The sequence below is a fragment of the Lutzomyia longipalpis genome, chromosome 4 (assembly GCF_024334085.1).
Source record: "Lutzomyia longipalpis isolate SR_M1_2022 chromosome 4, ASM2433408v1".
Lineage (NCBI taxonomy): Eukaryota > Metazoa > Arthropoda > Insecta > Diptera > Psychodidae > Lutzomyia > Lutzomyia longipalpis.
In genome coordinates this window covers 6,757,840-6,780,621 of record NC_074710.1, presented here as the reverse complement: position 1 = coordinate 6,780,621, position 22,782 = coordinate 6,757,840, and the positions used below count along the sequence as shown (strand labels likewise).

The window sequence follows — 22,782 nt, the reverse complement described above, 5'->3', positions numbered from 1 at the left end:
ATTTTGTGCTGCAAATTAATTCCTTTGGGGTGCGACAAATACACTCTTGTCATGAGAAGTGTGTCAAGTACCCCTTAATTACGTATACCCACCCCCTCTCTCTTTCCCCAAAAAGTTGCTCTAATTTCCATGGCACAAACCCACCCACCCCACCCCTTTCCCCTTCGTTCAATCAGATTTAAATCCTATTTTACAATGAATAATTTATCAAGTCACACAGGAAGTCGCTTGAGTTTATTTGAGACTTTTGCAAAATAAAATATTGATAAATTGAATTTTCAGCAAAACTCCATGATTGGTCTGTATTGTTGCAGAAAGCTCACACTTCAGGGGAGCTTTTTTCGTGGAAAACTTCCACGCTAACATTTCAATTCCAACACAATGAATCATTTGAGTGACAATGTGAATACTTTGGGTGAATGGCAGAGAGAACTTTGCCAAAAGCTCGCGGATTTTAAATTCATTTCAAGCATTTTTCGCAATTAGGGCTGGAAAATGTTAGGAAAATTAGAAAAATCGCGAACAATTAAATATGGTTTTGAAGAAAATTATTTTTCTACATAAAATTGATGAATAATTCTTTGAGAAATTAAAAGTAGAATTAGCCTGAATTAGCATTAGAAAACTTTGTTTTAGATGAAATATTTTTATCAGTATATTCTAAGTGAGTCTAACGCCCCAAAATTCTAAGCCCTACAATTCATTGTTGGCGTATGAATGCAAGAGCTCAAAGTTAAGGGGTAGAAAAAGGTTAAAAAAAAATGAGATTTTGTAACACAATATTTTAATCAATATCATTAGGTTCTCTCAGAACTTTTCTCAACTTTCGATTTTTTAAGGTCTTACGTTCTTACTTACTTAATTTTCATTGAAGTTCTTGAAACTTTTCTACTTGTTTCGCATTTTTTGTGCGATTTTGTCGATTTTCAACTATTGAGCGTTTGCTGATTTTTTTTGATAATTTTTATGAAATTTTAATGTTTTGTTAAAAGTTTTTTTGTGCTTCCTTGATTTTTTTCCAATGTTTTTTTAATTTCCAATGATTCTATGCAATTTATAGGCTTTCTGTCGTTTTGAGCGATTTTGTACTTTATAGATTTTAAGCTGTTAGAGCGTTTCTTGTATTTTTTGGCGGGATTTGAATATGTTGTGGTCCAAGAAATTCTAATATGTTTTTCAGACATTGAAGTTGAACGTCTCAAGGTATACCATGGTTATGAAAAAACTTAACCATATTTGTGCAATTTTATGCACTTTTCACGTTTTTATATGCAATTTTTTGTTCAATTATTTAGCATTTTTTTGAACTTTAATTGCTTCACTTTCGGCAATTTTTAATTCTTAAATGAAATTAAAGACATATAATCTACTTTTATTTGGAAAAGACATTAATTCAATTAATTGCAATACTGCTTGATTTTAAGTGAAATTTGCAGTGTGTTTGGGGGTAAATAGTTTAAAATAATTTAATTCTGATGATTTTAGTGTTTGCTAACGGAAACTTACACTTGCACCACCTCAGTCTAATGTATTTTCTCAGTTTACACTTAACGACTTTCAACCTCTGCCAAAACTTTCCAATCCTTTTGCCACAGGCAACCTCCCTAACCCCCCAACAACCCCCTCCCTTTGCCATACTTACACTGAATGCCAAAACCTGGAGTATACTGAAACCATCAAAACGGAACTTGAGCTAAAAGTTTCCCATCTTGAGTACATAATTATATATTTCTCTCTATACCCAAAATGTACATTCTTAGAGTGCGAAAGTGTTGTATTTACTCACGACAAACACGCCGATACTATCGGAGGGATGTTTACTCCATATGTATGTATGAAATTTCTGCATGAGATAATATCTCTCTATTCCCCCAAAAGTGCACTCACCCCTCACAATATTCCTGCACACCCTATTTGAAGAACTTTTCATTCTTCCTCCCATCCAGATGGGAGCTTTTGTTACGGTTGCAAAATTTAAATATTCTCCAAAACGCCTTCAACGGCGTTTCCGCCGTTGATGAGCAGTGCCATGACCTCCCGGACTCCCCAGCCACAGTCTTGAGTGAGTCTTCCCCGTGTTGTAAAGTTGTGTGGTCGCGCGTGTCGTTGTGTGTCTTTATTTTCAGAAAAAATATAAAAGTGTCCAAGGAGCCGGAAGGACGAAGAATCCTCCCGGCAACATCATCAGCAGGCAGCCACAGCAACAGCATCATCGCAACAAAAATAAAAGGCAAGTGCCCCACAAAATTCCCACTTTAACAAATTGGCGCCCAACTTTGGCTCTACGCCACGCGGATTTTTTCTCATGACTTAAAAATTAAAATTTTCCTTAAAAAATTAATTTTATTAAAATTAATTAGTGTTCAGTTTAAAGTTCAATATAAAATCCGCTAAATTTATTTTTCTCGAATTTTTTCTGATTAATTTAAGTGATTTTTTGCAATTTTTTCAAGCTCACACGTGGTGTTTGAAAATTTCGGGAAAATTTCAGTGATTTTCTTTGATGCATTTTCTCTTAAAAATAAATTTATTCAATTTGCTTTCACTTTAAATTAAACTCATTCGCGATTTTCTTTTCTTTTTATGAGATTTTCAAGATTTTTTTTTTTTCGTAATTTTTTTTTTATCTTTGAGTGGCGAGTGGGCGGTTTGCCTTTGGTTTTTGTGAAGAAGATATTTTTTGAGCGGCACTAGCGACCACTGTCTTATTTTTTCTATTTCCCCTTTCCTTGTAGAAAAAAATTTTTGTGAAAAATGGAGGGTTGGATGGTGCAAGTTTTGGCACCAGATGAATTGGATTGGGAGCTCACTGCGAGGGGCTTCGACTGTGCAAATTGGACAGTTGATAAATGTCGCGAATTTTTAATTACTTTATTGCAAGAAGGTAGATTGCCTGAACCTATTGAGGGTAATCTTGGTGAAGTTTGTGATCAAGCGATTAAATTGTGTAAAGAAATCAGTGATGATATAAAGAATAATGCTTTGACTCGGGGCTCATATAATAATTATTTGGCCAAATTAAAACATATTGAGAATAAAGTCACATTTACATCTGATGCAAGAGACCCGAAACGCATTAGTGCAAATAGAGTGTTAAAAGAGTTACTTGCTGCAAAAAACGCTTTAAAACAAAATTTCACACATGAAAAATCCCCAAATTTATTCGCTGCCCAATCCAATGGTGCTCAAATACCACCAAATGAAAGTGATGCGACTTTTTCTATGGCCACCAATTCGACGGTGGAGGTGCATGATAAGGGTACATCAAAACCCACATATACAAGCGCATCAACTGCTGCGAATGTTGAGCCAATTTTTTGTTTCTCAAATAATAATCTCAATGTTAATCCTCATTTGGAGGTACAGGGTAACCATTCCCCAAGCAATCAAATGAATTATGCCGATGCATTAAAGAGATACGATGGAATTATTCAAGATTTGGCAAACATGATGAATTTGTTAAGTACAAAATTAGATAATTTTCAACAACGCAGTGCTCAAAATTCGTTTGTGGAACACCCTATAGCATCTTCGAGAGCAAATTCCGTTGGTCCCAGAAGAGATCTTTCCTTTGAACCCCCTATGTTGAGACAGGACCCTATGCTCCCTCGTCAGTCCACTCCGAATTCTTCTGTTGGAGGTCGTCGATTGAAACCTCTGCATGTTAAGGATTGGAATCTGAGCTTTTCAGGAGATAGAAGAGGAAAAAAGGCACGGATTTTCCTCAAGGAAGTTCAAAGGATGGCAATGATACAAGGAATTTCGCTGGAAGAAGTACAATGGAGCATGAGATTTATGCTGAGTGGTGGAGCATTGACGTGGTACGATTCATATTCACATGTGTTGCTGAACTGCACTTGGGAACAATTCAGTGTACGGTTTTTAAATGCCTTCTATGATAGTGAATCAGACTTTTCTGTGCGCAAAAGAATTGAGGAGAGAAAACAAGGGCAGAATGAGAATGTGGAGGTGTTTGTGGCGGCAATGTTGAGTTTATTTGAGGAGTTAGAAGGTGATTTATCAGAAGTGGAAAAAGTGAGATTAATTCGCCGAAATTTGCACTCGAGCTTGAGAAATGCACTTTTACTTGTGGAAATTCACAGTGTGGAAGAGCTTTGTGAAAAACTAAAGCTGGTGGAACGCAACCGATCGTACGCGTATACAGAACGACGTGAAGTGAATGCGATTTCTGCTAGTGCTCGCGGTGGTAACGGTGGTGCAATACCAAAACGTTCCTCGAATAATCGTCGAAATTCAGCCGCAAGTAATTCAACGAATGCCAGTTCTTCACGTGATTCTGCCAATGTGAGTGATTCTAGTGATACAAATGTGCAAGGATCTTCGCGAGGTGATGAAGGTGAAAATACCAGTGGAGTGTGCATATTTTGTAAAAAGTCTGGGCATAAAATCCGTGCATGTATGTTTCGACCACGTGTATGTTGCTTTAAGTGCTGTAAACCGGGAGTGATAACCCGTACGTGCCCCAACTGTAGTGCTTCGGGAAACGAACAGTCGACTCATTGAATGCTACATCCGAAGTCGAAAACAATTTAATAGAACTAAATGAAGCTTTTGAAAGCTCCCCTCACGAAAATAATGTGAATGATAATGTGAGTGTGGTGAATGATTTAATTGATATTACGTTTGAAAGTGATGAAATTGAATGTGAAGAAGTTAGTGTCCCTAATGAAGTTATATCTGTGGATCAAATATTGTGTGGTGAAGAAAATGTGGATGAAATTATTGAAGTTCCGGTGTTTCAAAAGTTTGAAGGTGATCCTAGACCGCATTTAAAGGTGAAAATATTTAATATTGAGATCATTGGACTTATGGATAGCGGTGCTAGTTGCACAGTGTTGGGAGAAGGTTCCGAGAAACTACTGGCAGATTTAGGATTAATCCCTAGAACATCTACAGGAGTGATTACAGTCGCCGATGGAAATTGCCAAAGGAGTGTTGGGTCAGTAGATATTCCCATTACATACAACGAAATTACTCAATTAATCACCGTTCTTGTTGTTCCTGGAATTCGAAATTTATTAACACTAGGAATGAATTTTTGGGATAAATTTGGATTTACGCCAGCCTTGATAAATTCCTTACAGGTGGAAAGCTCTCTTACGTCATTTATACCATTGTGTGCGGAAGATAGGGCGAAATTAGATGAGGTCATCAATACATTTCTCGTCACTACGCCGGAGTTCTTCGGATGTACGCAGGTGTTACAACATAAGATTGACACAGGAGATTCTGCACCAGTGCGGCGTAATGCAAGACCGGTCCCGTACCATTTAATGCCACTGGTGGATAAGGAAATTGAGAGGCTGGTGAATAGAAAAGTTCTTCGGGAATGTCCAGAAAGTCCATGGCTTAATCCTGTACAAGTTGTGGTGAAAAAGTCCGGTGCAGTGCGTTTATGTTTGGATGGACGTTGGCTCAATAAAGTGACTGTTCGTGATTCATATCCTATACCACATATTGAAGGAATAATCAACCGTTTGGAAACATTTAAGTATTTGAGTTCGATTGATCTCAGTGACGCCTTTCTACAAATACCATTGGAGGAGAATTCGCAATTAAAAACAGCGTTTGCAATTCCGGGGAGGAAGATGTATTGTTATATGCGGATGCCCTTCGGATTAATGAATTCACCTATGACGATGGCGCGTCTTATGAATATAGTGATTGGCACGGATCTTGAACCCAAGGTATTTTGTTTCCTAGACGACATAATTGTGGCAACGATGGATTTTGAATCACATTTGGAAGTTTTGCAGGAAGTTTCGGAACGTCTTCGTAAGGCCAACTTAACTATCAACGTAGAGAAATCTCAATTTTGTGCGGATCGATTGGAATATCTTGGATACACCTTAAGTCCGGAAGGTATTGGCACCAATGATTTTAAGGTCTCGGCGATCATCAATCTTCCAGTTCCACGTACCGTCACCCAATTAAGACAAATTTTGGGAATGATTGGATGGTTCCGACGATTTTTGCCTTCATATGCGACGTTTTCTAAACCCTTAACGGATCTTTTAAAAGGAAAAGGAAAAACTGGAGGAATAATATGGACTCCAGAGGCGGATGAAGCATTTGGTAAGCTAAAGGAATTGCTAACTACAGCCCCAATTTTAAAACTCCCCGATTATTCGAAACCCTTTATTGTTAGGTCGGATGCGAGTGATGTAGGTGCTGGAGGTATGTTGATTCAAGAAGAGGATGGTCAAGAGAAGGTAATCTGTTATGTTTCTAAGAAATTTACTGACGCTGAACAGGGTTATCATACGACTGAGAAAGAAGCTTACGGTTGTCTTATTTGCTTACGCAGGTTCGCTCCCTTCCTTTTGTATAAGAAGTTTCGGTTGGAAACAGATCATTCGTCGTTGGTATATATTTTGAAACAAAAGGAGGCAAAGGGTCGTATTGGAAGATGGATCATGGAATTTCAACAGTATGATTTTGAGATTGCCCACCGACCTGGTCGAGAATTGGTAGTGCCGGATGCCCTGTCTAGAAATGTGGCTTCAATAGCGACGATGGAAGACAAATGGTACGATGAGACGAAGCAAGGCGTTGAAAAGGAGCCTGATAAGTTTCCTGAATTCAAGATAGAAGACGGCAATTTATTCAAACACTGTAGAGTTGTTAGTCCATTAAAGACAACGAGCTTCAAGTGGAAATGTTGCGTTCGTCGTTCTGAGGTGAAGGATCTTATTCAGAAATATCACGATTCTCCAAATGCAGCTCATCTTGGATTTGCTAAAACTTATAGACGCATAAGCGGTAGGTTTTATTGGCCGTCCATGAGAACTGATGTGAGGAATTATCTTAAGAAATGTGAAGTGTGCAAAGCAGTAAAATCTCCAAATATCACGCTAACTCCGCCAATGGGATCTCATGTGAGTGCTTCACGACCATGGGAGCATATCGCTATGGATTTTGTGGGCCCATTAACCAAGAGTTCTCAGGGATATCGTCAACTGTTGGTCATCATAGACAGGTGCACTAAATTTGTTCTTCTGTATCCACTAAGAAATGCTACAACTACCACAGTAATTAAAGTTTTGTCCACGTACGTATTTCCGATTTTTGGCATCCCACGAGTGGTTTTTAGCGACAACGGTCCAGCCTTTAGTTCAACAGCATACAAGTCTTTTTTGGCGGATTTGGGAATAAAGCAGTGGTTAACTCCAGCATATTCTCCTCAGAGTAACCCTACAGAGAGGGCGAATCGAACAATCATAACATCAATTAGGGCATACATCGAAAAGAAGCATTCTGATTGGCCCAAATATTTGGCGGAAATAGGTATGGCTATGAGGTCCTCTATCCATGAGTCTGCTCAGTATACCCCTTATTTCTTAAATTTTGGTCAGGAGATGATTGTTAACAGTGAGGAATATGCGATCGAAGATGCTAATAATCCACCCTCCATTGATGAAAGACTTAAGGCTTTGAAATTAGCAAGGGACGATGCTAAAAATAGATTAAGAATAAGTCATGATAATTCTCGAAAGAGATATAATTTGAGAGCACGTCCTAATAAATTTAATGTCGGGGATGCGGTCTATCGGAGATCATTTGCTCTGTCAGATGCTTCCAAAGGGATACAAGCTAAATTTTGTCCATGGATAAAGTGTAAAATTATTGCTTGCAAAGGTCAAACTTATGAATTAGAGGATGTTCAAACTAAAAGAAAAGGCACTTTCCATGGTAAAGATATTAAGCCTGGTTAATGTATAAATGTTTCTTTTTCTCTATTTTTCTTGAGTACAGGCAAAATATTTTTTTTTAACTGTTTTTTTTTTCTTTTTGGGGATATGGGTGTATATAATCTCCTTATTTCATAATCCTCTATAAAGTTGATAAATGTATACTTTTTAAAAAAAATATTTTTGCAATTAAAATCATTATGCTGAGATTCGCAACCTAAATTTTTGATATTTAATAAGCCGAATTCTTTTGCTATAAAATTAAAAAGTTGAATGATCAAGTTTGTATAGTCTTTTACGATTTCTTAAGGGGTAACTTCAAAGGACAGAATCAATAGATTTTCTTTGTAAGTAAATAAAAAATCATTTCAATGTTGGGAATACAACCGTATGTTGTTCCATCATTGGGGATCATACTCCACATAAACTCGAGATGAGACTTTCTCGTCGAGTGAAAAACTTTAACTGTCCATGAGATCTTTTTGTAGAAGACTAGTAAGAAATTTCTGAATCTCGTCCTCTCAATTGGCCAACCTTTGTGCAATTTGCAAGTTGGTCAGTCTTACTTGGAGAGAGAATGAATTTCAATATGTGTCGTCTATCTTTTTCTATGGCAGTTGAACATAAAGAAATCGTAGATCATGAGACAATTTGCAATTTTTGAAAAATTATTATATGTTCTGATGAATCGAGCTTGAAGCTTTGGACTTTGTGATCACAATAACTCGTCAGATTTTAAAGGGCTTGCTTTATCGACTGCGACACCGATGAGTCGCCATTGTTGCGTTATTGGGAAGCGTCGTAAATCGTCGATGGGGTTTCTCTTTGCCCTTCTGGCTTTCTCTTTACCCATAAGCATTGTAAAACTATTGTAAATGGCGTTTCCATTGCGTACCAATTTCGCGGTGTAAATTTTGGGTTGACGATGTACAACAGGTTTGGCGAGGGTTTTTGAGAGCAAGGAAGAAAGTCGGATGGTAAGATTCTGCTGAACATGATTAATTTATATTTAAGTCTCATTAATTTGATTTACTAGTAAAAATTTAACTTTATGTTCCGTAAAATTAATTAAGATAATATTATTTAAATAGACACATATCCAAGTAAGATTTTCTTTCATATTTTTGGTTTTGGTTTTTCTTAAGTTAGTAGTATAGAGGACGGGTAAGAGATTTTTCTTTTTCTTTTTATTGTTTTTTCTTTTTCTTTGTCGGCTTGGTGGAGTATGTTACGGTTGCAAAATTTAAATATTCTCCAAAACGCCTTCAACGGCGTTTCCGCCGTTGATGAGCAGTGCCATGACCTCCCGGACTCCCCAGCCACAGTCTTGAGTGAGTCTTCCCCGTGTTGTAAAGTTGTGTGGTCGCGCGTGTCGTTGTGTGTCTTTATTTTCAGAAAAAATATAAAAGTGTCCAAGGAGCCGGAAGGACGAAGAATCCTCCCGGCAACATCATCAGCAGGCAGCCACAGCAACAGCATCATCGCAACAAAAATAAAAGGCAAGTGCCCCACAAAATTCCCACTTTAACACTTTCAGTACAACTTTTGAGGAATGAGCCCATTAAATTCATTCGTAGAGCTTTTCGGGTTGCAATTACAATTCCGCATGAAGAGAACTTGCTGCAAGTATTGTGAAAAGATGATGAATTTTGAATTTCAAATATTTACATAACACACACAAGTGCGATATAGTCTCATCCTTATAAATGAAAAGTTTTATGAAAATGCCAACAAATATAAGTTTCAAATATGGAAATTTTATTATTTATTTTTCATAAAATACAAACGAAATGGCACGAAGGGGAATTGCTGGGGAATTTTAATGTGCCCACAGCAGCAAAAACAAAGAAAGCTCAGGATTGAAAAATCAAAGCTAGAGGAAATTGAAAATTTTCAGTGATACATGAATGAAACGTTAGCTTGAATGTTTCATAAATTTAAAGGGACTAAATTGTTGATAATTTTGGGCAAATTTTTGTGGATTTTCCTTAGTTATCTCACAGTGGAAAAAAAAACGGAAAGTCTGTTTGCAGATTTTTGAAATTTTATCTTTAACCCTTTCACATCTGTATGAAAGTATGAAATATTAGTTCTTTGTGTTATGAAATTTATTCTGTAAATGCTCTCAGAGGACGTTTCTTGATCGAAATGTTTTTCATTGCAACTTTTACGAATATTTAAGGCATTTATAACTTAAAGAAACTATTTAACCCTTTCGCATTTGTGTGGAACATTAACACAAACGTGAAACATTTCATTTTCTCGAATTTTAGTGAATTTAATTGTTTTTCCAATATGGAAATGCGAGGAAAAAACTGTAACGTTTGAAATTGGTAAAAGAAAATTTTTAAAAATTCCCCTCTACATATGCAGCGCGGGCGCTTATAAAAGAAAGTATATTAATTGCCCCGCGGGTGCTGTCTATGTATTTACAGAGAAAACTTCAGTATGTGCCCAGCGCTGAGCTGTAGCGGCAGCAGCAACATCAACAACACCAGCAGCAGTGGCAGCAACAGGAGGCCCAAGAGCCTGAAAGCCCCAGAGTTGTGATTGTCCCACGCGATGCCCGAAAATCGTCAATTATTATAAAAATTAAAAGTGAATAAAATTTGAGTAGTGAAAAGGACTAAAATTGTGAGAAAGAGAAAATAAAAATTAAAATGTTGTTAAAGTGAAAATCTAAAGTTTTCCTTTGAAGAAGTAGTAGTTACAAAACGTAAATTAGACAAAAGAAAATGTATTTTTAAAAAGCATTCACAAAATTATTATCGCGTTGAACAGATCGAATGTTTCAATGTTTCATGTGAACACAAAAGGGTTAATTTATTTAAATTCGCGAAAAAAAATTATTGAATTCTCGGTCAGTGTATAGACTTAATGGACGCGAAAGGGTTATTTTTAAAAAAAATTATATTTGCCTCGCGTATATTGATTTGGTTGGAAACTCAGAAACTATTTTAAAACTGATTAATAATGAATAAAATGTAAACAGTTATAAAACTTTCTATGCACATTGAAAATATTGAAAATTAATAAAGTTGCAACATACTAAATAGAGTAGAAATATGTTAATTATCAATCAAGACATAATTAAGCATTATAAATTTTTAATTAAAAGCATTTTAACCCTTTATAAAAATCACCCACTAAAGTTACTCAAATGGTACAAAATTTCCGTGCAAATTGCTAATTAAGTAATTTAAGTGATGGCGCTAAAATTTAATTTAACCTGCGGAGAACATCATGTTAATTGCCTGGCTGCATTTACTTCGCTTCCTTGCATTTTGATGAGAAAGAAGGCAAATACGGGAAGTTTAGTGTACGTGATAGATTACGTGGTGTGGAGGTTAGAGGCCCCACTGGTGAATTTAGTTTTATTTTGTTATATTAAATTTATTTGCGGTGCTGGGAAATTTCTGGGAATCTCTGCAGGTAAATACAAACCAAATTCACGGTGTTGGAAAAAGATTTGGAGGTGTGATTTATAACGGGGTTTTCCCGCGAAGGGTGAAACATAGCCCAGAAGTTCCCCTCGTTTTGGTGATATGCCACACGGAAAATCCTGAAGATGTTGGAACTCTGTGGTGTGGCACACACGGTACACCCCCACAAGGTGAGTCAATTTTTCTTACGACTGGGAGAGAATGGCTGACTCCTCGACCGTGAATGATGAATAAACGAAACGTTCTTCACATTCAGAAGTACCTTTTAAAAATTCAAATTTCTCCCAACTGAAAATCATGTTTAATTTATCATTTTATACCCACACCTCCCCCCCCCCCTCATCCCGCAGATTCCACCGCAATTTTATCACAGGACATATCTCTAGGTTTTTCTTGGTTCAACAATCCTCCCCCGTATTCTTCGTTGTATTGTCTTTAATATATTAATTCCAAAAATGGACTCTCAAGTTCAGATTTAATGCTTTCACATCCCATTAGGGGATGGTATGGGAATATATTTCCTTTTTATGGACACTGACTTCCATAACAATTTCCGCATAGTGATGAGAAGGACGATCTCTCCGACGGTGGAGAGAAGTTTCAGGACGGGGATGGTTGAAAATCAGTCGCACACACAAATTGGGGTGAATCTCAAAATTTCAAAAATTCCATAATCCCTCAAATCCCGGTGGATTTCCCTTATTAAACGATACCGCACACACACACACCCCCTCAATCCTGAAGACCTTTTAACCCTCAAGAAAAGCTACCTTCTCCATCATCTCATACCCCTTCTCTCCGGCACAGGGTGAAGGCTTAAAAAAAAAGAAAAGAAAAGGGGTTTATCATCGTCGGCAGGAAGTTTCTAAAAGGCGGACTTTTTATATAGCCTTTTTATAGGTCGTGAAAACTAAGATTAATTGCCCTAATAAGGCATGATAATGAAATTGTGATATCGTCATGAATTTTAAATGCAAAACACCCAACCATTTTGCTGGGAAAGCTTTCAGGTGTGTCGGCGCAGAGATTGTTTGTGCCTTAAGAGGGCGATGAGGGTGTTGTTGTTGAAATACATTCAAATGAAAAAGCGCAAAAGGGGATAAAGAGAAGGGTTGCAAAATCTCAAATATTTTATGATATTCTACGCAATGAGAATTTTGGAAAGTTCCCTTCTAGAAGATATCTTGAGAATTTATTATGACGTAGATGGAATTCTTAGATGACAGTTTAGAGAAGAATTCAGAGTATTTTTCAATGTTATTACTGTTAAAAGAGTTTTTTTTTAATCTCTTTTGAGTGTTTTCCACTGTCTTCCTGAAGCAGGAAATTGGTGAAATTTATGTAAGTCTTCAAGGATATATTTTTCCTGTTCTTTGAATGTAATCTCCTGCGACAGAATTACAGGGAGATGACACTATATTGTCAACATTTTTTTCTCTCTTGAAATCTCTCCTTGCAAAAAGGATAGTTTTCCAAATGATTGAGTGCTCTGAACAAAACTAGAAAGAAAGCAATGAGAAATCCTAAGAACCTTTATGCACGGAAATAGAGCGTAGTGAATCTTGCAAGAAGAGTGCACAGCTCATATAGCACCATGTATGTTTATATATAGTGCCTGGCGTGGAGCTTTTTGGCGAGAAGATGCGGGATACTTTGGGGATGCATTTCCGGTGAAGTTTGCGATCTCAGCAGCTGGCTTTGGGAGGGAAAATGGGTGAGAAATAATTTTAAGGGGCAATGTTGAAATAAATTTCCAAACAGGAGACTACATTTTCCGGGTAAAATGTTTCGGAAATGTTCAAATTTCCCCCAGAATTTCCAACCAAACTCGACACCCACACACACACGCGAAAACTACTCGAGAGCTTTTCCAAAAAAAAAAGAACGGAGATGCTTGAAAATAAATTAGAAAAAATTGTGAAAAGCGGAAAATGATTCTCCTTTTTGGGATGGTAAACTTTTTCGAGTGAGTTTCATCTGTTCCAACGGATGTAGCCAACGAATCAATTAAGAAGTATCCCAAGCAATTCCCACAATTATCTTCAATTTGTGAAATAGAGAGTCATTTGTAAAAAAGGGCGTGGGAGGAGTTTTTTTTTAGTATTTTCATCCACACTGAAAGCTGCCACAAATTTTTGTACAAGCGGACACAGTTGCTGCTCAGCAATTAAACAAACATCCCTTTGTAATTAGCCAAAGCACGGACTGGGCGGTACATTGTGGAGCAAAAAGCTCTCTCCAAACGACACTGCTGCATCGTACAACGAAGCTTTTGAAGGAGGTTATTGCGTGGTGGGATTATTAAATGAAATTTCATCCACTCATAACGAAATAAGTATAGCGAAATCATTGCGTGTTCCAATCACGTCACAATCATTAATTTTTCTCCAGACAGGGAGAACTTTCCGGGAGAGTAGGGGTGGAAAAAATGAAAATCTGATAAAAATTTATTATACCCAATTACAATCACACTCTCTCGCTTGAATTTATTACATCCAATCCCCATTGCAGCTTCTTTTAGCTGTATAAACAAAATGCTATGTACAATGTTGCTATGCTATATATAGTGATACAGATAGTTTATACCTTTTTCCAGCACCTCCTGTCACTTGAGGTGAGGAATTGCTCGGTGTATTGCCCTGGAAACTTTTTCAACTGAATTTGCTTTTCAAGTAAGGAGGTACCAATATGTAGGTGAGTCCTAGAAGTATATAGGGAAACTCCGGGAACCCTTAAAAGGGATCAATAGTGTGCAATATGTTGAAAGCAAAATTTCCATCTGTTCATATTTGTATGAAATCAGCAATTTTTCTTGAGCTATACAAGAAAAATAAGAAACTTGTGGAATTCATACAAGTTCTAAGATGGAATTTAGGGGAACGTGGCACAATTCGGACCTCTTAATGCCTTTTTTTCAATCCGCTATTATTTAAAACTGATAAAACATTTAAATGTAGAAAGTTATGAGAGTCAAAAGAACATTAAAAGGGCTTTAACATGGTACCAAATTTAAGAATATTGCTTTTTGTTTTATACCATTTTTTCTCATTCTGCGCGGACCTTAGGAGGTCGGAATTGGGCCACGTATCTCTACTGTTGAATGTAAAATCATACGGACGTTATAATTGGTGGAGCTGCGAAAGGATTAAAAGGCGCCTTACATGTAAAAATCACATAAAAACGATTTTTTAAAAGAAAATTGTTTTTTTTTTTGAATTTTGAACTTTTGGGAAATCAAAATTTAGAAAATTGTTATCTAAACAAAGCGCTTAAGAATAGGCTCTAGATTTTCTTTTTACAAATTTTCACGATTTTCAAATGTTTTCTTGGTTCATAAACTTTACTTTCACAGTTCTTTTTTTAAGGTCCTTACTGACATTGAGTCTAGTTTTGTGAGATGTTTTCGCTTCATTTTTTTAAAAAGTTTTTCCTAATTTTAATTTATCTGCAAGTTCTGTGGAAAAAATTCAATTCACGTTGGTTGTAATTTCGGTAATTTCAGCAAATTTGTAGTTTTTAATATCATTTTAATTTACAATTAGTTATATTTCCTTGTTATTATTCTCCACACAAATTCACCCATATAAATTAATTACCTTACACGGTGCTTGAGTTAAGGTTTTTGGGAGTAAAACTTACCCCCCTGGTGGCTCTTTGCTGTGTTATGCGGTGCTGCAATTGAATTCTTACGAGGTAATCTCCATAAAAAAGAATTTTCGTGTCATTTTGCGTCACATTCAAGCATGGAAGTGAAATATGACAGTGAAGGAGCTGTAAAATGAGTAAAATAGGGTCAAAGTTGCAAAACATTTCTTTTTCTTACGCCCCATACCTCGTAATAATGCATGAAGAAGGTAAGGGGAAATTCTCACATCTTGGTAAGAACATAAACGGAGTGTGTATACAAGTTAATGCTTCAGCCAAGGAGTGTTATTATATGAGAAGACGGAAGAGCTCCTTTTTTATTTCTTTTTGTTTTATTTCCCTCCCCCCATTCCCAGCTATATGGCTTTGTCCATGGCTCTACGTGGTTCTAACGTTGTACTCTGTGTGGCTAAGGTCGCCCAAATGAAGGGTGTATGTATATAGTATAAGATGCGCTGGGATTGTGCATTCACCACAGATACACTTACATCCCCCACCCACGCTAAGAGAACCACCCCCTCCCACGCTGTTGTGTAGAAAATGCATTAAGTGTATATGATGTTTTTCGCTCCAACAACAATTTATCGTGCTATATTATGTTATTTAAAATTAAAACCCTACAACTTTGAATGGTGTAAACAAGGAAAATGTTGGGTGGGAGTTGGACAACTAATTCTATCATGTAAAATATCAAACAAAATATTTTCCTCTCTGTCGGGGGTGGGATTGTTCTATGAGTAGTGTGAGATTTGTTTTATTTTATTTTGCACAGACAGACAAAAATGAAGGAAAATAAACCAAAAAAGTTAAAATCAATATAACATTTTCCAAACTACACACGTCAGCGGGAAAAATGGGTGGTGGGGTGGGAAGGTATTGGCTGCCAGGTGTGGGGAATAAGGAATATAAATAACACCTTTTCTGCGAGATATATCATCCATTTATTCACTTTCAATATAAATTCAAATCGCATTTCTAACGAATACTCAAAATTCACATCGATTCACCCAACCATTCTAGCTCACAATTCAGGAGCAATTTCACATTTTCCTGGAAACATCACACGGTGTGTGAGAACTTTTCTCACTGTTAAGTAGAGTTTACATAAAGCATTCTCATTTCAATAAAACCATTTTGCTTGAAGAATATGCAAAATGATCTTCTTCTTGTCTCAACATCTGCAAGAATTTTCACATTGAATTGGTTTTATTTTTGTTAAGGTTCCCAGTATATGTGCATTTTGATTGAGCCAACAAGTGCTCAATCAGATTGATCAATAATTAACCAATAATTGATAAATCAATTGTGTCAGTCAATTAATTGATCAATATCAGATCAATTATGATGGCTCAATAATTGATGCTTTATGTGGATTTTTATTGACTCAATCACGATACTATCAATATTGAGTCAATTATAATTTAATCATTAAATTGTTCATGTTTTGTTCAAATATTGACTAAATATTGCTTTTTAAATTTTCTATCAATCAGTGATTGATAGAATTCTTTCTAGTTCTTTGATTGATAGAATATTTCAAAAGCAATATTTGGTCAATATTGATCAATCGATGATATTGAAGAAAATGTTATAAGCTTCTAGAAATCTTCAATACAAAAATGACAGAAGGTAGGCGAAAAATAAGTGATTGATTTAAGATTGTCCGAAAATTGAGTGATCGATCAATGATTGGACAGAAATTGTTTAATTGATCATGGATTGATCAACAGTTGCCCAAATATTGCTTCTCAAAATTTCTATCATTCAAAGAACTAGAAAGAATTATATTAATCAATCGATAGAAAATTTGAAGAGCAATATTTGAGCAATATTTGAGCAATAGTTGATCAATCCATTAATTATTATTATTATTAATTTAATATACTTATTAAATACAAGTCCCATATTAGGCAACTTTACCGTAATTGAATTTTCTTTCCTCTAAAATTTTCATTTACTTTCTTAAAGCGAATTTCTATCTGAAAAAGCTCCATCTCATGTCCAAAGAACACGATTAAACTTCCGTTGAAAGTAAAGTTTTACTTTACCAGAAAAAAATTAATGAACAAAATTTTTAAAGGTATTTTTCTTTGTAATTTATTCACATTTCTACCTTTTACTCATTTTCCCTCTTTAACCACACGTACGCGGTTCAACGGGGGCGAAAAAAGAGTACCAAACTTTTCCACTTGAGTCCTTTTTTGTGTGTTCTCTCTTTTGCTATACCACCGAGTGTGGGGGCAGGAAGAAAATATTCGAGTCCATTAAAATCATATCACAGAAAAGACTCAAAGAAGTACGTCCTTCCCTCCCCCCTTCCCCAGTCGAGACCGACAGACGGAAAATTGTTGTATGGCACGAGAGAATATCATTAAATGGTATACCGTGTGGTTAATTAACGAATACAATTCGCATTAGGGGACGCCGTTGGAGTGAAAGAAGAATGGGAAAAACTACTTCTCATGTTCATTTTCAGCTTTTCCAACGCAACGGATACACTCCCCTTCGCTACGCCATTTGGGGACGTCGTAGTGCGTCTCTCACGCGGAAGGTGGGCAAATCGGGTGAAAAGTGTCACAAATAATTCGCCTCACCTTTCAATCTCCAACCTTCCGCACTTTTACCCGTGCAAAAGGCCCAGAAGGGGCGGGTTGGAAAAAAGGGGTGGAAAATATGAGTTGGAAAAAAGTGACATCTCATCCTCGTGGCGCTCGCTTTTCGTGTCTCCCAGTGGAACCCTTTTTACTCCATCCACACCCACCCCCAGCCATATCGCACAGAGTCCGGGAAACACAAAATAATGGCATTCAGCTGTCGTATATATTTTTTCCCACAATCCACCACCCCCTCGTGCCACTTAAATTTATGATTGTCCCAGAAATCTCTGACGCCTGGTTATTTGAATAAAATTCTCGCGTCAGTTTCTCATCCTGAGAATGAAATGGAGGGGGGGCGCCTCGTCACCAAAACCCAGAGACTACCATACCCTGCATGTGCTTCTCACTGATAGTTTTGCCACACACTCACATGACGTAGCTAAGAGGCTTTTGTGGGTTGCAGATAAAATTTTATTGGTCTCAATCTTCTACCGCCCCTCATGCCAAAATGGCACGCCAAAATGAGCCATTTCGCTGTAAAGTTGTGAACCATGCGTGAAAATGAGCGAGCTTTCGACAACATTGTTGCTTAATACTTTGTCATTTTGCCACCATATCCTCCAGCATTCATTTCCCACCCACCCATGTAATTTTGACTTTAAACGGAATATTTTGAAATTTTTCCGTTTTTCTCTTAAATTCCTTAAAATGTGAATTTTGCGGAATATTTTGCAATTGTAAAATTTGCAAAAGCTTTTAAAAGTTTGAGCTTTTGTGGTGAGAATTTCTCGGAAAAGCAGTTAAAAAGGGGGCAAGAAAAATGCAACGTTTTTATGCAATCAGCGACGTTTCGAACAATTTATATTCATCTTTAGGCTCTAGGAAACATAATTACAAAGTTGGATTTTGAAACTAAAAAAGGAAAAATTTTTTTACTGCAATTATCACATTTCTTTTCAAATTTATTAAAAAACTTTTAAAAGCTCTGATATTTGACACTCTTGACCGACAAGGAATAGAATCATCTTTAAGAGAAACTCCTTTCGATGAAAATTTTATGAAGAGAATTCGTGGATTCTGTCTTTGAAAAATTCAAAATGTTCCTCATTCGAATAATTTTTCATGAAACTTTGAACTTATAACTCTTATGTGAACAAATACTTGTGTGATAAAATCTACATATTATATTAAAACCTCCTCCATGCTGTACTACCGTTTAATCTCGAGACACTTTTTAATTATCTCAACAATATTATTTATTAAAAATCCTATCGGTAGTATCCGTATGTTCCAAATATGTATGTTCGTATCGAGTAGGAATTTCTTAGGAATTGAAGGAAAAAATTCTACCTGAAATAAATATGGTGGGTAAAGTAATTTGATGTTTTCCTTTTAGGCAAAAACATTGGTTCGTTTTATTTATGAACACACTCGCCCAATCTACTTTTTCGTCATGAATCAATGATTGCACGATGACAAATTGATGCTGCTTTCAGTGTTGAATCACCCATAAATCACGATGGATTCATGAATACTTTTTCCCCCGTCCCAAACTTCGCATCAGAGTGGCATGTTTGGGGCACTTCTCTTGGTGGGCTGCGCGGACGATGATGGAGCGGGGGAGGCTTTCATCGTCATACAATTGGGAAGCTTTCCCACCGCAAAAGCACACTCAATATCACTCCCGTGTAAATAGTTTGTATCATGCAAACGAGGGAATTTGAGCACAAAGGTCAATACAATTGTAGCATTTTATCTATGCTGCAATTTAGCATTAATGTTGCGCACATGAAGTTAACCACAAATAATAAGGGATTATTGGGCGTAATAATCTAATCTTATTCATTTTTTAATTTAATTTAACTTATTTGCATTATAGAAAAAAGTTCTTATAGCCGAGACACGTACCACAATATTAATGTGATATGTTTTTAATGTTTAAACAATTAGAATTCATTGTCTTGAGGGTTTTTTTTTATTCATTATAGAATCTTAAGATCCTTATGTTTTTTTTTATCTTTTTTATTTGATAATCAAAATAAAAGATTTTTTTATAGCACATAATGTGTCTCGGCTATGATTTATAATAAAATGTTCCAACATTTCATTCAATATTAGAATTCCTTTTTATTCCTTATTCTTGAAAATCTTATAAATTGCGAATTGTAGGTTATATTAAAGAATTAATTATTCAACGTGAAAATTATTGTTTTTAGCTGGGATTCTTTCAAGCCATTTAGCCCAGGGTTAAGCCAATACATCAACCCTCATTTGTTATCATAAATTGGTCTTAACTTCTGTTATTCTTATATAATTTTAATTAAACCGGGCTTGAATGAGAGCTATTGCAGTTTCGAAAGTCGGCTATAAGTTTCCCTAATGTGGCTAAAGTTTAAGAATTCTTTTCAGTGAGCTTTATTCTTTCAAAATATTATAAAACTTCTTTGTATTGACTATTTTTATAAATTTTATAATTTTATAGCAAACAGGTCTTTATAATTTCTCATAAAAAAATGTTTCTTTTTTTACCATTGATATAGTTCTTTTTAAACTATTCAATTGATTCTCATTTTGTTCAAATACATCTATATGAGATCTTTGTATATCAGTGTAGAAAGCTTTTTCATCTCTTTTGGTTCGTTTTCCTTCCGTTTATTGATGAAATTTTCCGAGATTTTCATCAGACACTGACAAAAACCAATAATGTTCCAATAGAAGGCAAAATAGTTTCGACATTGACTACATGGAATAGGGTTGAAAAGAGGGTGGTGGGTGGATGTTGAAGTTGGTGACTGAAAGTTCACATCAGAGCGGATGTACAAAATTTAATAGCTCAAACATTTCGGTTTTTTTTTATATGAAATCATAAAAGTTCTGTGCAATTTTCATCAAAGATTTGTGGCTTTCAGCTTCATTAAATTTATCACCCATTTCGATTGGGTATATATGGGGAAATATTTCGGTGATTTTCCATCGAAGAAAATTGCGACAAGTTTGGGAGAGAATGGTTGAAATTTATTTTGATGGAAAACCCACTTCACCCACTCCTTGTTTTGTTGCTTTCAATGTTCTATCCATATCCTGTGTGTTTTTATTTGATTAAAGGCGAGCTTTTAGATATTTTCTCGAGGAAACTTTTTGAATAATTTCATTTGTGCTACATAGATAACAATTTAATCGTCCTTTGAGGCCTTTGAGGTGTGGAAATGTGGGTGGAATTTTCGTGGAAATGCCACCGGGGGCGTGATGAAAATCCAAATGACTGGAGTACATTGAGGTGAGATAATTGATTGTAAATGAAAATGATGTGCTGGGTCTTTGAAGGAGGGCCCTTCATGTACAAGATAAGCGGAATCGTGCAGGGAGCACGTTCAATGTGAATATAATTAGTTTGATTAGTGAATTTATGCACATTGCACATTAATATCCGGAATGCATTGCTTCCCCTATTGTCTGTACCTCCTGTTCCGAGTCATTGACGTGACTATTCCGGCCGTATGTGTTCTCTGTGTGACTGTCGATTGATAAACAGATTTATTATCAAAGGCATACACAAACCACCCCCGCGCCTCGCCTTGCACTTTGCAATACAATCGGGTGCTCAACATTGATTCATCTCAAGTCACCCAAATGCACTGTTGCATAAGGCTCATTGTTATGTTCCATCTACCATGGCAAATATTGCCTTGATTGCAAATGTAAATTAATTGACCATATAAATGGATTTAATAATTATTTCCAATGTTTCTTTAGAACTTTGTCTTCTTGAATCCTTAACCTTTCTTGTTTCCTTTAACACAAAAAAGACGTCAAAAAAGGAGACAATTTAGCAATAAAAGTAATATCAGAATGAATCTGCATTCCTTGTTTTATGGTTTGGAAGGAAGTTACTATGTGATATTTGTCTCCTCTTCTCTCGTACATTTTATTGCCCATTTTTATTTTAGAGGCCTTCAATTCTATGGCACAAATAGGCAATGTTTTCTGCAGAAAAATTCTTTAATTTTAATGTAAACGAAATAAAAAGAAATATAATTTTTTAAGGCTAAAAAAGGATGCACAACATTTCCCTTTTCCGAGAAAAATAAAATTGTTTTGTGTGCAGATAAGCGAGGAAAAATTGGGTCAGTTAGAAGAAAATTTTCCATAGAGTATGAGAATATATTCTAAGCATTCTAAGCTGATTTTATGAAAGAACATTAAGCACAATATACAGAGAAAAAATTCAAAAATAATTTTAGATCACGAAAATAATATAAATTGTGCTTTAAGATCCGAAAAAATGAATAGATAGAAAAGCTCAGTTGAGCTTTAGTGGAGAAATAAGCTTTTGTATGAAATATGCAATATTTATGGCAAAAAAAAAAACAATATAAACTACATTGATATTTTTTCAAACTATTTTTATCGCATAAAAAAAAGAAGTTGAAAAGTGATCAAAAGAAAATATTTTTACGGAAAATACCATCGATATTCCCACAATAAACGTTCCAAATATATTCTGTGCTGCTGAAAATTTTCCCGGAACTGATAAAAAAATATCTCCTGGTGGATGAAAGTTTTTTTTTCACATGTCGTTGCTATTTCGCCCTCGCTTCCACACGATATAGATTTATGTAAATTCATTTATCTTGTATTTTGTCGTGGTGTATATCAGTTTTTCAGCAGAGTGGTGGCATGTCGCAACTCTTGCCACCGCCCCCAAAACTAATATGAAATGTTGCTTTTTGATGCGAGACGATGCGTGGATTGTATATTAAAACGCGAGAAGAATTTACGCATTTTGAGATATCATCTGACAAATTATTGGAAACTCTGTTGACAATAAATTTTCACAAGAGCAAAAGATGTGGCCACAGAGAATAATAATTTATCTCCTTATATAGTATGTCGAGTTGTGGTTTCATTGGAGAAAATACGCTCGAAATATACAGGAAATTGCCAAATGATTTATTTGCAAAATTATGATGATATCCAAACGATCTCTAAACCCATATTCGAAGCAGAAGATTGTCTATGCAGGAACAATTTCAAAGGACAAACTTTACCCCAAAACACTGTTAAATCAATTCATCCCCTTTAACATTCTCCTGACCGAATGTTCCCAAAGAAAAATTTTGAATTTCCTTTAAAAGAATTTAGCTGTGATTTTGATTCTCTCCCTCACATTGAAAAAGCTCACGTAGCAAAAGCTCACCAATAAATCAAATTGTCTCATCTCAAATTTTAATTTCCGTCCCCCAACTTGAATCTTTTCTGCTCCATGGATGCAGCCATAAAGTGGTTCTTCTGGAATTTTATGACCTGTCAAGATTACTGATAATGATACTCCCAGAGAGATCTCTGTGCTGAGAGAATATTCCCTCAAGGGGGGTTAACATTCGC

General features: G+C 35.9%; 1 protein-coding gene across 2 annotated transcripts; it reads left to right on the top strand.

Moving 5' to 3' along the window:
* Positions 1-2,754: 2,754 nt before the first annotated feature.
* On the top strand, positions 2,755-6,680 carry LOC129795926 (uncharacterized). Of its 2 annotated transcripts, none has more exons than XM_055837477.1 (3): positions 2,755-4,960; positions 5,106-5,708; positions 5,778-6,680. In XM_055837477.1, the coding sequence occupies exon 1, from the start codon at positions 2,755-2,757 to the stop codon at positions 4,522-4,524; it is 1,770 nt and encodes a 589-aa protein (XP_055693452.1). In that variant the 3' UTR covers positions 4,525-4,960; positions 5,106-5,708; positions 5,778-6,680. The 2 variants fall into 2 exon arrangements, with proteins under 2 accessions (XP_055693452.1, XP_055693453.1); XM_055837478.1 differs by having other exon boundaries at positions 5,770-6,680.
* Positions 6,681-22,782: the final 16,102 nt, after the last annotated feature.

Coding starts and splice junctions, on each gene's coding strand:
- LOC129795926 (XM_055837477.1), top strand. CDS start 2,755: ATGGAGGGTTGGATGGTGCAAGTTTTGGCACCAGATGAATTGGATTGG.